At 38.3% G+C, this 18,317-nt stretch overlaps 1 protein-coding gene across 2 annotated transcripts in view; it reads right to left on the minus strand.

The window, feature by feature from the left end:
• The window catches only part of cntn3a.1 (contactin 3a, tandem duplicate 1), a 78,205-nt gene that overhangs the window by 36,701 nt on the left and 23,187 nt on the right, over positions 1–18,317 (minus strand). For both annotated transcript variants that reach the window (XM_044352717.1, XM_044352716.1), the window contains exons 5-8: positions 11,193–11,288; positions 1,622–1,825; positions 735–837; positions 192–376 (exon numbers count right to left, since the gene is read on the minus strand). In XM_044352717.1, the coding sequence (XP_044208652.1) occupies positions 192–376; positions 735–837; positions 1,622–1,825; positions 11,193–11,288 (588 nt within the window). The remainder of the gene's footprint in view (positions 1–191; positions 377–734; positions 838–1,621; positions 1,826–11,192; positions 11,289–18,317) is intronic.

The following is an 18,317-nucleotide window of genomic DNA, read 5'->3' on the forward strand; positions in this document are numbered from 1 at the left end:
TCAGTACTATGAAGAACTATTGAGGGATTTTAACTGAAGCTATGAATCGATGGGCAGAAGATTTGGTAAAAGTCTATAAATGTACATGATATGTTAGGAAGACAACTGGAAGGTTGATGGCATTAAGTGTTTTTTTCCCCAAGACAGGCTAAGTTTTAGATCAAAGTCAACGAAACCATCCTCCAACTCACCATAGAAAGACAGCTTTCCTTTAACCGAGTTTCTTCCTCTGCTGTTTTCAGCCACACATTCATATATCCCCGCATCCTCCTGCTGAAAGTAAGGGATCTCTAAAACTCCGCTTGCTTTATTTATGTCCACCTTCCTGCCAAAAGAGGCTCCATCCACTCTTCTCCAGCTGATGGTTGGCACTGGGCTAAAGGCGAGGAAATAAAACACACAGCAAGGCCATGAAATGAAAAATACTCCTGAAGAACGTTTTATTGAGGGGTTAAGCTTAGTCGAAGACATAGATATGATATCAGTGAATACTGAAAAACACTGTTGAGTATGTCAATCTATAATTATTCTGAAAAATTAACTGGTGAGTGTTCCTTCTCTGTATAGTCTGTAAACTCTGGCATGCAGAACAAGAAAAAGTCAGAATGAGAAATCTTTTGCTCTCAAAATCACTTCACAGGGACCCCACACATTACCATGCAGCTCAGATTGGTACAGTAAACAACTAATGGTGTAGTCAAGACCGTGGTATAATAATACACAGTGGGACGTACTTTCCAAGTGCAAAACATTCCAGCTTGACAGTTGAGCTCTTAGCGACAGGAACAACTTCAGGGAACTGCACTTCGATCTTTGGCTCATATTCACCCATCACACCTGGAGTTGCAAACAGAAATATAGAATTGATGCCACGTATATCTGAAGGGAATTCTTTCAGCTCAAAGCCTGAAAATGTCAGAAAGAAACAAAATCAGAGTCAAGAATCACAGAAGTCATGATTGTGTTGGCAATAACTTGGCAGACACATTGGCAATAACTCTGTACTGTGTCTGAAGGCTTAGGGGAAAATATTGTATCTCATGGTGATTTTTTCTGACCACTTTTGGGATTTTGATTTAAAATTCAATTATTTTCTATAAATTACACTCCAGGCCTGTATTGGTGGTCTACGCAGCATCAAACATCTAGAAAGCGTAATTGCGAACATATCTTGTTTTGCCTCGTGAGGATGACAGCAGTCCTCCCAGGGTTGTCTTTTCCAATCCAGTCAGCCATATTAAAATCAACTTCAAAGAAAACTTTGATAACGTGATTGGCTAGATAGTTCAACCAAGAGACTCACCACTCGAATGGACTTACTGAGCAGCAAATCCACATTGTCTACTTTCTCCCCTTTCAAATATATTAACAATGCAGAGTGATGTTTCCTTTCCCGAAACCATCTTTGTCTGAGCCTAAGTAGAATAGTTAACACACTGAACAGACAACAACAAATAGCATTATTTTGTAGTTAAGCCACGTCTCAGATATAAATAAGCTACATTTGATTACATTTGCTGGCAACAGTTATCGTTCCAGCTGGTAAAATCAAATTTTCATCTCTCAAAAAAGTCTATACCTACTTTGCGCTCTATGTATAGTAAGTGGAGTCGTCTCATACCATCAACTCGCAGCACTAGAGGTGTTGGTGGTCCTTGAACACTGCTTTTGGTGACTGTATTGGTGACTACACAAGTGTAGTTTCCCACATCAGAGGATTCCACTTTGGCGATGTAGAGGTTGCCTGTCTTCTGGGACACGAATCGTCGTGTGTTCTGGATGACAAACGATGGGTACTCATTGAAGATCCATGTGAAGGTAAGCTCTGTGAACAAAGTCGGGGATAATGGGTGTGAAGCACACAGGTCAAAAACACATAGTGTATTTATTCATCATCTATACCCATGTACAGATAATGTGTGCCGCATCAGCAATCTCATCACTTCAATTTGAGTGGATGCCTTCAGGGATAAAGCAATTAGTGGTTCGGACTGAGTGCCAGACTTCCATGATTAAAAACACAATTTATAATTGAAGAGCAATTACTCTCACTCACTGTTGGATAAATGTCCTTAATATGGTAAAAGTTTCACAGGTTCACTACGTTAGAATGATGATGCTACGAGTATGAATGATTGGCTTTTCAGGAAAGTTGGATATTAACATCTACAACATTCGTACCTCTCCTAAAACTAATTGACATTAGGATACCAACAACAGCACTGTGTCAAAAAACACAGCCTCCTCATTAATTTTAATTAGACCACTGCATTTGTACTGTTTGTACTCATACTGTATTTCATTTTCTCTCCAGTGCCTGAAGCATCACACCATCCACTAACGCAGTCCTTCGCATTTCTTTAACGCAGTGCTGTTTTTGATTTGAATATGGCCTCTGTTTGTGGTTGTTGTAGCAAAATGTCCATGCAAGTGTAAGGAGAAAGTGTGTAAAGCTGAATTACGTGATCTACAGGCAAATTATTGGGGAACAACATTGATAGTCGATTATTCACTTAAGTAATTTTGGATGCAAAAATTCACTGGTTCCATCTGCTCCAACGTTAATATTTGCTGGTTGAATATCTTTGAGCTACTTGAAATTGGACTTTTTATAGATGATTAATTGCTTAATTGAGAAAATAGTCAGTAGATTAATCGATAATGAAAATAAATGTTCGTTGCAACCCTTGAGGAGAGCCTTACTTTAAGTGTATTTGTGCTAATCATAGTCCCTCAGTGTAAAGTAACCTTAAAGTTAAAGTAAGCCTGTTGTTTATTTTTGGTGCCTCTTTTTGGGATGTATTACTTAATAAGAGTTTATTTAAAAACACAGACACAGTGGTTGTACATTAAAAAACACCCTCCCTTTATGGCTGTCATGTAGTAGCAGAGGACCTTAAATCAACCCCTTAGTGGCAGATCATGCATAAAACACTGTATAATGCCCAATAAAACCAATGTATTTCAGATCATGTTATTCAGTTTGGTACCACCTAGTCTACTATTCATCATCCCAGATAACAAGCTTCTGGGAAAGACTCCCAGTACTATCAACCAAATGGAGTGCAGTCAGAGAGCCTTTGTACTAACAATCAGTAACATTATAAAAAGGAATGATGGTGTTTTGACATATTGACACAAGGATAGATTGCTCTGGACCATATTGGATCCCTGTCCCAAAAGCAATCTTGGCCGTTGGTAAAAACTTGTCTAAGCGATGACTCGGCACTACAGTACAGGGAATAATTGAGATGTGAGTTGGACGCTCATCTACTGACTCAGAATTCTTCACTTCTGCTCGTTAGGGGGCAAGAGGATGTGTGGGCTTTGACATATTACAGCAAACCTTGCAAATCACATTCTGACATAGAATCTTGAGAACTTGTGATGCGCCTGCGAGGATGCTCCTTTTAAGTACAGAGTGGGTGTTTTTATGTGGGTTGGATTGGTAGAAAACAACCTAACTTTGTGATCATCCAGAGAAGACAACATGAGATTAAAACTTGTGCCAGATACACCAATGTTTCCTGCTTTACAACTTGCCATATGTTCAATATAACAATGTGTATAAACATTATGATATATGAAATCTTGTGTGAACACCCTCCTGCTGCTTTCATACAGTACGTTTGCTAACATTCTAAAGATGTGCTTTGGAAATAAAGGAACGGTTTGATATTTCATAAAAAAATACCATTCTCATGTCTGTCTGGTGACTAAAAAAATTTTTTTTTAAATTACAATTTGCGGTTTCAAGGGAGGGGTTATTTGCTGGACTATTTCTTGGCTAGGAGCAGTGACTTCCTGGAGTTTTGTCGTCACTATTATTTCTCATTTTTTTCACTTTGTTTTTTATAATGGATTAAAAATTGAGATGTAACATGTTAATTTGTGAGCTTTAGAGTTTGTTGATTGGTTGACTTTTTTTTTTACCTTTGGACAGAGCCAGACTAGCTCTTTCCCCCGGTTCCCAGTCTTTAAGCTAGGCTAAGCTAACCGTATCGTGGCTCCACTTATATCCTCAAACATACATACAATATATTCCACTATCAAACAGAAAGTGACAAAGTGGTAGAGTGAGTGGTATCAAGTTTCTCGTCTAACTCTCTGCAAGAAAATGAATGAAAATGTTTCGGAAAATATTGAACTACACCTTTGATGACTTTCATAGACACACTGAGACAGATACTGTAATAAGTGGAGTTGCATTTCATTTTCAATGTATTTCTCTTGTTCTCCTGCCCTGAACTCCAACCTAGCCTTCGTGACTTGTATCTACTATAGCTTCCTGGCTTGATCCATCAGACCCACAGAGGGAACAGCTGTAATATCCTCCTCTCCTCTAAATAATATATCCCAGCTCTCATCCTGACAAGGTCATGTATATTTAATGTCTGTTTTTGAAACAATATCTTCCAAAGGTGCAGGGCACAACAAACTGAAACGACAGCAAATAAGAGGTTACTAATTGGTTAGTTAAAGATTCATGGTGAGAAACAGGAAACAGGAAATAGGAAGTGGAAAGCACCATTGGTTGTACTTGATGATTTGACTTGAGAGCCTTCTGCAGATGGGCTGTCATAGAATAATGCAATCATGAGTGACGGTGAGTGGCAGATTTTCATTGTAGTTCCATTTAGCCCTTGTATAATGAACAGGGAGCATCAATTCCCCCTTAATGATCTGAGAGGAGGAAAGAGAAATAGAACATGACAGACCAAGGACATACTGAATCAAGAGTGGGGTTTTGCACAAGTGTGTGTTGCTTCAAAGAAAAGTATATGCACAACTGGTGTCAAAGTTTGTGCTCGCAAGTCTGTTCCCTTGGCAGTAACAGCCATTAACCAGGGCTACCTATCTGTATTCATAACACACAACAAGTTCACTCTATGAAATGGCTTAGGTCATGCACATGGGAAAAATCCCTGCAAGCTATATGTGTTTTTACTAGCCAGTGAGCAGCCTCTGTTTTGGGGTAGATGCACTACACAGAGAGAACAAGTGATTTCAGCCTTGAGTAAATCTAAAAGGCCCGCTTCCATTAGTGAAAAGAGGTCAGATGCATTAGGTCCCGGCCTAACCGCAGTCATTCAGACCCTCTCAAAGCAAAGGATGACACAGACAGGCATCTAATGCAAATACAGTACAGCGCAGTGGAAGAACGCCTGGATACTTGACAATATTTTGGTCATTTTCAAAGTGCAACTTCAAACTGTTCACAACTGTAGAGCATCCTGGCCGCACCAAACTACTTCCTGCAGCTGTCCGGTGGGTTTTGAGGCATCGTTAAAATGAAATAATGGCTTCCTGAATCATGCATGGGATACTGAAATCCTTTAAAGGGGAGATGAGGCAGATCCTTGTCTAAGGCTGTATTGTGCTGATCATGAATTATGTCCTGCCCCCCTTTATGAGAGAATGTGTCTTGCATTCTTTTTTATTCTTTTAGTCTTTATGGTCTTTTTCCCACCTGTGACAATATACAGTAATGGTTCTCTGTAAACTATATTTTTATGATACTATAAACACATATCAGGCATTTTTCTACTTTTTTAAAAACAGTTCCTGTCACTAACATTAATATCCAAATTATTTATTTGCTTTTCTTCACAGTTTTCTCCTAAAAAGAATCCAGTGAATGAAAGTAATCAGGTACAATATCGCTATTCATATGTGTAGTCTAAATACGGTTCTGAATGAGGACAAGAGAATGTGACCATTAAGAGTGTGTCTTTGTGTGTGTATGAACCTGAAAGTAGGAGGGATACATTATTACCATAGCAGATATGGTCAGGCTTACCTTTCAGCAAAGATGTTAGAAAATTGGATGTGATTCATCCTAAAGAGTGTCTCAGCATCCTCAACATCTCTATCAATAGGCATAATCTACGATGACAGCTGCTGAAAATATTGTCAGAAAATGGATCATTCCAAGCACTGTGCTAGGTCTCCAGAGAACAGCTATGATCCATCACAACAAGAAGGAATGAAGGGGCTGTTGGTATAAATAAAAGCAGACTGTACATTACTGGTCGCTTGTCCAAATGCAGGCTCTGGCTGTGTTTATTTGATATGAGGGAAACAGCAGGGAAGGGAACTGACCCAGTTTGAATGAATCTAAACAAGATTAGCAATTTATCACCATTCACCAAGTAAAATTATAGTTGACAGTTAGTCTGGGCATTGATAATGCATATTGGATTTTGGATATCCCCACATTATATTAAATTATATTTGCTGGACATCTCTACCTCATAAAGTCCATGGCATAATTTTGACTTACTTTTCCCCAAACACAGTTTCTGTACAGAATTTTGAAGAACTCTTTAAGTGAAATTACTTGTACGTTGTGGCAGATTGTTTCTGAAAAAAGACAGAAATGCATTTGACAGGCTCATAATATCCCCTGATTTATTTTGGCTCATGTTGAAAAAAAAAAAACTTTGGCTAGGTGACATGAAATATCAGTAACGTGATACATTTTATCTCCATTGCAGTTTTTATCTGTGTGTGTGGAGGGTTACTGTGAGAACAACTTAATGTCCTTAAATGAATGGGCCAACATTTCTGTGCTTAACCTTCAAGGAGCATTGTAGCAAATTGAGTAATGGAGCCAACAGCAAAAACATTCGCTACCCAGTGTGCATAAACATAAGTCTGTACCATAGTCAAATTAAATTAATACATTGTTTTAACATGGAAGAGGAAGCATTTACTCCAATAACAATGTAGGTTTAAGTGGTTCTGTGGCATCCGTGAAGGTATTACATTTGTGTTTTTGTGTCATCAAAGATTATAAAATGATGATGGCAAAATGTTTAACAGGCCTACAGAATTTATGTTAGCATGGTTGTACTTATTATTCCGTTCTAAAGGGAAACTGCGGGCTTTTTAAACTCAGTCCCCATTTTCCCATAATTTTGTTTCTAAGTGACTAATGGAGACAACAATTTTTGAAACTGGTCCAGTATTGAGCAAGAGCGTTTCAACTGGGAGCCAAGAGATGGGCTGTAATGTAATCCTTTGGGGCAATAGCACCCCATAAATGTACGCCCACTAAAAGTGTTTGTTTTTGCCACTGGCAGGCTGATTGTTATTATAAGTGTCTGACAACATCATGGATCTGTACAGGGAAATAAGACGTTTTTCTTTACCTTTCACTTGATCCAGTCTGTTTGTTACTGTGTCTAACAAAGTCTCGCTCAAGGAGAAGTCTTGCTCTGAAATCTCAAGAGTAAATTCAGAAATGACTTTGAAAACCTTGATAACACTAAGCTACACTTCTGTGCTCCAACATAACAAACTCTTCCGGGCACTCCTCTCCTCCAACTCAAGTTTCCACCGTTGTCTTCCTGCAACAACTCTCGCGAGATTTCAGAGTGAGACTTCTCCTTGAGCAAGACTCGGTTAGACACAATAACAAACAGACCAGATCAAGCAAAGCATAAAGAAAGAAGTTTTATTTCTCTGTATGGTCCTTTCCATAATGTTTTCAGACACTTATAACAATCTGAGCCTGTTGGTGGCAAAAACAAGCAGTTTTAGCGAAAGGACACTGACAGGGCACAATTGCCCCAAAGGATTACATTGCAGCCCATTTCGCTGCTGCCAGCTGTAGTGCTCTCGCTCAATACCGGACCAGTCTCAAAAACTGTTGTCTCCATTAGTCACTTAGGCACAAAATGATGAGACAATAGGGTCCAGGTTGAAGTCCAAGTTTCCCTTTAAGAGCAGGTAAAGGTTTGGTATCAGACTGGATGTGACAGATATGGGCCAGGTGCAATGTAACAGTGTGGGTTACTGACAACAACCCCTTCAGGACTCTAGTCCCAAATGATCAGTGTCATGTTGGAGAAAAGTCCAAAGGGAGTTTGGAACTAAATAAAAAGCAGTAAATTTAGGTAACAAATGACAGACAAGATGAACATGAATTATTGAATAAATCTATTTACATTTCCCTGGAGACAAAAGCAAGTCTCAGATATAGCATCTCTAATGATTTAGTCAAATCTTCACACAAACACACTGTGGCATACTTCTTTGTAAACATCCCTGAAGTGCGATATTGTCAAATGTGCAAGATCTCAGTCACAACAAAGCAGCTGGAGTTCTTGAACAAAGTGCAACAACAGAGGCCGGGGGGATCTCCTGAATGTTATGAAAATTAGTTTATATAGAGACGTTACATTCTAGTTTGAGTTTCAGAGGACTCAAATGACAAACACATTGAGAAGTTCCACACTGGAGAGAAGATCCTACTTGCTGTTAATGTAAATAAACTGTGTCTTCATCTAATATGCTTCGGTGCTTTAAAATGCAGGTGTGATGTTCATATTATTACCTCCAGACAAGATCATTCAGCCCCTCCAGTTCTGTCAGAGCAGAGCAGCACTCCTGATTCATTCTTCAGGTATTAAAATGTGAAAATAACTAACTGCCTTAAGTCAAACCCGTCCTTGGCCTGGTTTTTATATGTAATACAGGATCTCTTAAACTTAAAAGTAAAATATTTTTGGACTTTCTCTTATACTTTCCTTGTCGCACCCTGTTGTTCTTGTGCCATATTGTATGTAACTTTATGTACATTACTTCTACTGCAAAGTCAGTTGTTATTGTGTCCTAATTTACACAATTGGCATCAGGAAAAAACGTGAACATTTTGCAAATAAATTAATTATGATTCAAAATTGTCTGTTTGGCAGCCCATAAATTGCACACCTTGGTAAAATTAAATTTAATTAACATTAAATCACATTTGTACTGATATTGGCTTCAGTTTCTACATTTAAATCCACATTTACCAATTTGTTCTTAAACGATGGGAAATTACCAAAGAATTGCTTGCTCTGCATAAAACAAATACCTACAGTGAATAATATTGCAAGTTCATGCTTTGTATGGCTTTACTTCCAATATGAATATCTTTAATTACTAGGAAAAGTGTTGTAATGACTGTATACAACATTTAAAATGATTACAAATACATAGCCATCGTATACACAAAATGAATTTAAATTTGAATTAAATGATATAACCTACACTGACTCGGGCATCCATTAAACAAGCAAGCAATCCAGATTATTTTTATGACTCAAGGTGACTCATTAAACTACGTCAATACATTTCCAAGTGACTAAATGAATTGTTGGTTACGTAAATCCCCTCCCTTTTCTGATTGGCTTGCAAATAATACTTGTAGCCTGTTTGTGTGCTGTGTGCAAATTACCAAAAAAGATATGGGAAGTGTAATCTATCCAAGGAGAGATCAGTCAGTGTTGACTCATTTCTGTGCCCATTGCTAAAAAGCTGCTTAATCCAAAAGGTTGTCCAGAGAGTGCCACATTCCTTGTCAGTGCACTCACATAAAAGAAGCATCTTCATCTTTTAAATTGTAAACATTTGTCTAGTGCATGCTGGATTTGCCTTCATAACAAACAAGCTTCTAAATAGAAAGACATTATTTTGCATATGGGACAGTTTCCTGACAAACTCAGTACTGTTTCCCCGCAAATAATGAATAAAATACTGCATTAAAATTGTGCCCAGATTTTTAAAATAGTTGTTGACATTGTCATTACACTACTACTACAACCCAACATCCCTGAAAAGGCTGCTGTTCTGATTTTAAGCTGGCTGGAGTGTATGTTGGCATTTGGACACGTTGCACCAGGGGATGTGTCTAAAAAAATCCATTACACTAGGAGGCTGCCAAATGTAAGCATATGGCCCATGAGTGAGATGTCTCATTGTAACACATACTGTACAGAACAAAGCACTACAAATGTAGGCCTACTGTTAGGTTTGCAAGTGACTGTGATAAAGACAAAAAACACCTCAAATGATCCTCAGTGCAGCAGCTGAACATGGTTTCACACAGCAGCAGCATGAATTAGGTGACTAAGCTTCACCCTGAATGATAACAGGCAATAGTTTGTGCTCAATATGTACAAATAACATCCAGCAGCCATAACTGTTTGGTAGCTGCTTCTTGATATCATACTGTATTACTATTTATCTATGAAATTGCTTCTTTTCTTTTCGCATAATCATAAAATAAGATTACTTTTACTTTCAGGACAATGGCATATTCCGGTTTGTTTAAGTTGTACCATTAGCAGGATTTTGTGGGTGATGTGGCCAAAATCATTATCACAGCATAAATATCATGTGCATTTTTACATAACAATATATTTGTTATTATGATATGGCAAATAAATAAATAAAATAACAACATTCATGTTCATGTTAATTAATGTACAACTCTAATGCAATACATCAAACAAAACTCAATTTACATATGTAAAACAAATACCCTTAGAAAAAGAAATTTTAATCACAGCTTTTTGACATCTGTTACAATCTGGCTCTATATTCTGAGTCAACTGGAAATATAAGTGTTTTGATTTCAATACCATTTCCTTGTGAAATATCACAGGAAACTCTCACAAAATATATCTGAGTCGGTGCTTTTTAAAACAAAAATGAAACTGAGAAGATAATTTGGTCTGAGCCAGTGAATACTTACTGTAAAAATGTTATCACTACGCTCTTTAAAACTCATCTTTGAAAATAATGGCTGGAAGCTCCTGTCTCCCCTGCTGAGCGCAGTATGTTACAGTATATCCAGATTCTCCAACAGTGGAGAATTACATTCAGCCTCGCTGGCTGAGAGAGTAAAAAAGCCTATCTCCAGACCCCTGTGTGGTAGTTAATAGCAGTGGATGCTAACTCCCATTGATAATGTCATGGATGCAAAGGGCTGATGTGAAGCAAACAAAGCACCTTCAGAGAGAAGCTCTATTACTCAGCCTGGCAGGGCCCCAGTCACAGACAGCCTCTCCAGTCTGCATGCCAATTTTTTTTTCTCGCCCCCATTGAAAATCAGGATGACAGGCCAGAGTGTCCCAAAGTAAAAATGACTCACTCCACTGACCTCAACAACACAAACAAACAGTGATCCGAGAGGGAGAGGACAAACATGACTTCCACTTAGTCCAGATAAACAGGCAGTAGATGAGGAAGGAAAAAAGTGATATCACACTATGCCGACATTTTCCATTTTCCACATGTAGGACAGATAGTGACTCTTCACTGATACTGAATATTGGTGGAACTGCAACACAAACTGTATGAGGTAGCAATTCAAATATAAGTCTTCTTATGATAAATAAGTACAGAATAGGCCGTCTTACCTCCAGAGTGGGGTGGTGGGCCACACAGTAAGACCACTCCTTGACCTTCACGAACCCTCACTGGACTTCTTCTCTGAGTCTTGAAGTTCTCCAAGTCTGTTTACCACAACACAAAAGCAATAAAAGCAAAATAATCAATTCATTCCTCACAAAAGCCATAAGCACACAGGATGCAAGCAAGACACGCCTAGTTGTTTACTGAGATAAAAATGCACTACAAGTCATATCTGTGGTTGCTTAGTAATTTCATATCTGGTTAGAACACAGCTACAGACCAGAGTTTAACAGTGCAATATGATGCAGAACTTTTGCATATTTTCATGAAACACTCTTGCTATGTTTGCATAAATGCAGACATGGTGCTGTAAAGTCCTAAACACTTCTGACTGGAGCAGAAAGCAATTCCTCAAGTATAAGTCACACATGAGTGAATTTAATTGGAACTGCGTATTGTTATCACTTTCTGTGTTTCATCCGCTGCACACAGACCAGCAACAATTAAATGACTAAGACTGAAACATCATTTGTATGGAGACTTGTTGACAACCTGCTGAGAGAAAGCAAATAGAGACAGCAATCCTTGAACACGTCGCCTTTTCTTGCCTGCTGTGGCTCTTGGAGATATCGCAGGCAGTGCTGCCGAATATGCAGCTGCCATATAATGACATAATCAAGACTGAATTCAAAAACAGGGAGAAAGAATGCAAAACTGACACCTCCTGTGTACAAGCACAGCAGGATGAGCCTCTGCATAATAAATACAGTGCATGATCTTTGTAGACCTTGTGAGTAATGGGAAATTGCATCCAGCAGGACAATATTACATTATCACAATCAAATGCAGCTTTTTTAATTTATTTTTTATTTTTCTGCTCACCAGTGATTTAGCGGAAAGTGTATGACTTCACAAATTAATTAGTAGATCATTAAGTTCTTTTCTTTCCTTTGGTGCGGACAGATTGGGTGGACGCTTCAGTGGCCAATTCTAAATCTATGGATGATCCGTGTTTAATAATCTTATAAAACCTCTATGTGCATGACCAGACACAGTGAGCGTCTCTATGGACCAACAAGCCATCTATAGATCCCTTTAGATGTGCTGAAGTGAATGTGAGAAATTTATTAAGTCCTTTATGTGCAGTGTGTGCCAGAAATGTATGTGAAAGCAGACATTATCAGCCCCCTAATGATGCTTATGTAATTTCATGCTTAACTTCGAGTTATATCGCATCCTCATGTAACATTAGTGCTGTTAATTACTGCAAGAATTCAAAACACAACAATAAAAAATGTAAGTTAAAATTGGATTGAATAACAGAATACTGCATGGTACAAGACATAGCTCAGATATTAGCAAAGCAGCAGTGGAAACCCAGAGAAGCAGATCCACACATAAAAGTTTCATCTTTTTTTCATTTGCTTTATTAAAATAGTATAATAAAAACAGTACTTTTTTTCTCCTACCTATGATATACACAATAATCTGTATTGGCTTGGTGAGCAGGGTAACCAGCTATCTGATAACATATTAAACTATAGCTGCTCTGGCAGTTCCTCTGCCTGCTGAGTCACACAGTACGTCCCAGCAGCTGCAGTAGCAAAGATTCTGAATGGTTTGATGTTGTGAAACCGTTTGGTTTGAGTCTATATTCTGCACACTGTTGTCATCCGAATGCTGATAAGAAATATCTACAGTAGACTTTCTGTAGTTTCAGACTTGATGAAACCACCCAATGTTTGGTCCACTGTTACACAGACAGCCATTTTGTGTATATGTGTGTGTTTTCCTTAGACAGTAGAGAGTAGATCTGTGTACTGTATGTCTGAATACTATAATATCTTCTGAGTCTTTCATTAATGTGCTTGTAACATCAGTATTTTTCCTGATAAAAATTATTTTGGGAGAAAAAAGAAACATCTGAAATAAAAAAAAAAATTCAAATTGAACTTAAAATGGGTATAACATGGTGTTTATCTTAAAAATAATGTGAAATAGTTCTTTTTTTTCATTGTTTTGAATTGAAAAACAATTTCATTACTGTACACATAGTGTATTATATTTCTCCTAATTTGAATTGATCATTTAAATTATTGTCAGTTCACTTTAAAAGGTTGAAGTCTAGAGGGTTGTCAGCTTTGAAAATAGAGCAGACTAAAGACACAGGTACATCCACAGATGAAATTGTCTCCTGCGATTAAGCTGTGTGCACAGCCACCATGCAGCAGCTCCTCTAAATATACTCCTAAATGAAGCAGCTCAGGTGTGGCAACCTCTGTAAACAGCCGTCTGTGTGTATGAGGTGTCAAACGATTCAGCCAACTAACATCAAACGCCTCACTAGCATCTAAGATCTGAACCTCTGAATGCACGCCAATAATTCACGTAGACTCACAATGGAGACAAGACTTCACACACATGTGGCATAGGTGTGGCGCTGGTGGTGGTCATATCCTACCACATATCCGCCACACCTACCTGTAAATATAATCTCATATGCACACATAGCTACGCCACATCAACACACTACATCTTACAGTTTGATAGATAACTAGGTATGCGTATAGGTACACATTGTAAGAGGAGCGCATGTTTACATTTGGTGCACAGCCACATATTTCACTGTCACTTCTCTGCCGCTCGCTCTCTCACTTAACCACTCACTTGCTTATGCACTGCCCTACTCCTTGGAAGGAGCTATGCTACCAGGAGTTTCCCAGGCAACAACACAGACTCACATTTCGAAACAGCCCTGCTCAGAGGTTCCCAAACGTTATTGATTTCCGACTGAATGGGTATTTGGCGTTATTATTGGCATTTAAAAATGTTTTTTTGGCCTAGTGGGCTGCCAGGCCAACAAGAACCCCTGCCAGGCCAAAAAAACTTTTTTTAAATGCCATTATAGGGGAAACACTGATACTATTTAACTGTAAAACGAGAATGTCAAAAACGGCAGAGCAAAAACCGAGCACTACCCAACTCGCAGTACATTACCCACCACGTCACCCACCCTAACCCTAAACCCCCAGTGTGTCGTTGCCAGATTTGGTGTGTCTGCACCCTAATGATTCAGCCAAGTAATGCACAGTAAATTCACCATGTACCTGCTACAGCTAAAGTGCATGTATACATGTATACATGCACTTTGGCAAGCTGTATCAACATACTACACAAGTTGAAAAAGGCTGTAGCTAATGTTAGTCCAGCTGCTGGAAACAGCTGCTCAACTGGATGGATGTCTGTCCACTGCTAAAATGCATTCATACTCAGAGCAGGGGAGTGTCACTTATACAGTTCATCACTTTTGTGTTGATTTTGTTGGAAGCATGTGTAGCTAATTACAGTCCTGCTGTCTGACACTCCATGGAATTTCCACAACTTTATGCCTCAGAGTTCAACACGTCACAGCGAGCAGATTGGGGCATGCTGCAACTTTTTTCTTCCTCGGAAGGCAGGGAGGTATGTTTCTTTTATAATTAGTGCGGCTCTTACTGGTGGTCACCAAACTATATGAAACGACCACCGCTAATCAGAAGATCGGTGGTTCGATTCCCAGCTCCTCCAGTCCATATGTCAATGTGTCCTTAGGCAAGATACTGAACCTCAAATTGCTCCTAATGGCTGCGCCAGCACCCTGCGTGGTAGCTTGCTGCCATCAGTGTGTGAGTGTGTGTGTAGATGGCTGAATGTGGCTTGTAGTGTAAAAGCGCTTTGAGTGCTCTGAAGACTAGAAAGGAGCTATATAAGTGCAGTCCATTTACCATTTACCTATGTCACGTGTGTAATGTCTGTATCACCATTGTGAGTCTATGTAAATTGTTGGCGTGCATTCAGAGGTTTGGTCAGGTGTCTTAAGCCAGCGCTAGTGAGGCGTTTGACGTTAGTTCGCTGAATCATTTGTCACCTTATACAAATGCAACATGTGCTCCACTTACAACATGTACCTATACGTACGCCTATATATCTTTTTCATCTGAGGTGTAGTGTATTGATGAGGCATTTGCTACAGCTTCCCAAAGTACACGTATACACATAGACATGCACTTAAGTCATAGCAGGTGATTCTGTGTGTGTGTGTGTGTGTGTGTGTGTGTGTGTGTGTGTGTGTGTGTGTGTGTGTGTGGTTTCTGTAGAGCACAAAGTTGTGTTGGAAAAAGCTACATCAGATCTTATATTTTACATTAATGACAAAGAAATATAGGGCCACACGTCTCTCCCTAAGGCGTGTTTTCCGTCAGTAGGTATGTTGTGAACAACATACAGATTCAGATTAAACTCTTTTTAAAAAAAAAAAAAACAGGTTCACATTTGAACCTGAAACCATGAAAATATTAGAGTTGCTCAACTCACACTGAGAGTGAAACTCTCCTGATCAATATTCCTTTGGAGTATGGTGGGGCGTAAATGAGCTAGACACACTAAAAGCCAACAATGCCTGACAACCCAAGCTGTTCTGCACCCCCTGGATCATCTTATCAAGCCTATCACGGCTCTGCACCTCCATGTGCTTCTCCATGGCAGGGTTCAGGCTATTTTGAGTGCTTTCAGATCCATGAAATTGGATGTGAATTTGCATTTTTGGGCTAGCTACTCCAATGTGACCCATTGTAATGAATGAGAGGCGATTGTAGAGAAGAAAAATTGAAGCCATTCTGTTGAAGTGTGAGCTTGAGGATGATTTGTGATGTGGTTACATTTGTCACATAACCACTGGACAAAAGGCATCAGAGGTTTAAAAAAATCCAAAAGGACCTTTATTTGAAGTTCTTTAGCAATGGACTAAAGAACTTTTTAGCTTAATTAAGCTCCTGTCCCTTAATGAAAGTATTTCTGAAGGAAGCTGACCAGTCAGAGCGGATCTGGATCGAATATATTCTTAAAAAACTACAGTATGACCCCTTAGGCTTTTTTATCTCATAACATCTTTAACAAAAAAAATCATGTTAGATTTGACAGAAAATAGGACATTAATATAAATGGTAATTAACATCCGATAAATGTCTGATGGTATTTCTATTGCTACAGTACAGTACTTTTATCCAACACCATGTAAACCTGGTAAAAGTGTAGAATACAGCCAAGGTTGACAGGATAATGAAATGTTAGGGAATTATCAAATCTTTATGGTCCTCTTGGGACCATGACTGTCTGTACCAAATGTTATGTCAATCCATTCAAGAGCTGTAGACATATTTTACTCTGGCAGACGGACTAACATTGCCATCACTAGAGAATAAAGGAAACTATACAAAAAAGGGACTAAAAGTGCATGAACAGGTTAGTGTAGGTTTCAAAAGAACCATCTCTCTTCTTACTAAACCTAAATTATGTCTTTTTTAGAGTCGCAAGTTGCAACAGCCAAGGCTGTGGGTGAGTTGCCAGTGATTCATCCACCTCCCACCCAGCTGTCTTCAAACAGCAAACTGGAAGAGCCTTCACTCACTATTGCCATTATTCTGTAAAACCTTTTTACTAAATCATTTACTTTTCTTTGATTACCTCAACAAAATTGTGCAAGTGCATTTTAATCCATCCAAAATTCAGGAGTCTAAATAACAAAATGACAGAGGTATGCCGCAAAAGCACGTGGTAGTTGGATATCTCCTCTCACTCTTATGTTGCCTACACACTTAAAGGTGCCATGTGGAGTTTCCTTGTAAGCAAACAAAAGTTATGTTTACAGTGAGTGTTACTCACCAAAATACATAATGTGTATTTTGAGGTCTAACATGTGTGTTGAATGTATTTTCTTCCTCATAAAACATTTGCAAAGCCGAATTTTTTAGTATTAATACTGCATTAAAGCCACCTATAGATCATTGAAATAGTTTGAAACCAATGGCGGGACATTGCATCACATCACCCACGTGTACACTCACGTGCATGTGCATCTTTGTGTTTGTGCACAATGCTCCACAGTGCTACTAAAGGTCAGAAACAGGGCACCTGTAAGTACCATTGGATTAAGTTATACTTGTACCCAGGACCAACTCTAGTTCTTGTATGACCACTAGACTTCATTTTTCAAATACGGCTCTGTACTGTTATCACCAGATTTTATGTTTGTAAAAATTCTCATTGACTGTTTTTCGTTTTGTTTTTTACTTTATGGATGATTTTATTTGTAAATGTTCTTTTATGCTGTTGTTTTTATGTGTGACCGTTTTGATATTGTAACCCTGCACTAGAAAACACTCAGTACACTTGCTTAAAAACTGATATTCAAACAACATTATTATTATTGTAATTTTTTCATCAAGCGAAATGACAGGAGAATGTATAATACCTAATGTACGTGTTTAGTGTGGGAGGAAAGTGGAGCACCCAAAGGAAACCTTGACCATGAAAACACCACACAGAGAGAACAAAGACCAATATATAGAACAGTAACCACTGTAGCCACCAAGAGCAACACACAAAAACAACTTTGGAATCTAGTCATCTCAGATTTAACGATATTTTAACTTCAACCCAACTTGTATAGCAAATTTCCAAATAACTGTAAACAAACATATTTACGAGCTTCTACACAGCATTGGGTGTCAATCCAGTGAGTAATAATTTATTGAAATCCTGCTGGATTGACGTTTTTCCACTTTAGAAGTAACATAACGTTATTCATCTCTAATATTTCTACTCTCTCTTTGACACAAACACACACACAAGTGGCATCATGAAACATGCAACAATAGAGTTTTCAAAAATGTAATTTCATGCAATGCTTTTAGAAACCTCTGACATGCAGCTAAGTATAATAGACGAGTCAAAGCCTTTTGAAATTATTTGGGGAAAAACAACATTGTACAGTAAAGCAAAGTTTAATAGAACCTTTTTAAGTGGGTAAACACTGAAATATTAAAATATGAGAAAAACTAATCTATTGAGAAGTTCTGTTCTCAATAGATTAGAAGTTCTTTAATACCAATGAAGTACAAAATATCCTTGGAATGTTATATTGAAACCTTTGAAGATACAAGATTTAGATTTAGATACAGGAGAGAGTTTGAGGAACAGAGTAGGTATTTCTATGGTGTAGCCGTTTGAATTATGCTGTTGGGTTGTTACCATCCGAAATCCATATTTAAATACTATAAATTTAAATAAATACATAAATACTCTGTACTCAA

This window comes from Thunnus albacares, chromosome 5 (assembly GCF_914725855.1).
Source record: "Thunnus albacares chromosome 5, fThuAlb1.1, whole genome shotgun sequence".
NCBI lineage: Eukaryota > Metazoa > Chordata > Actinopteri > Scombriformes > Scombridae > Thunnus > Thunnus albacares.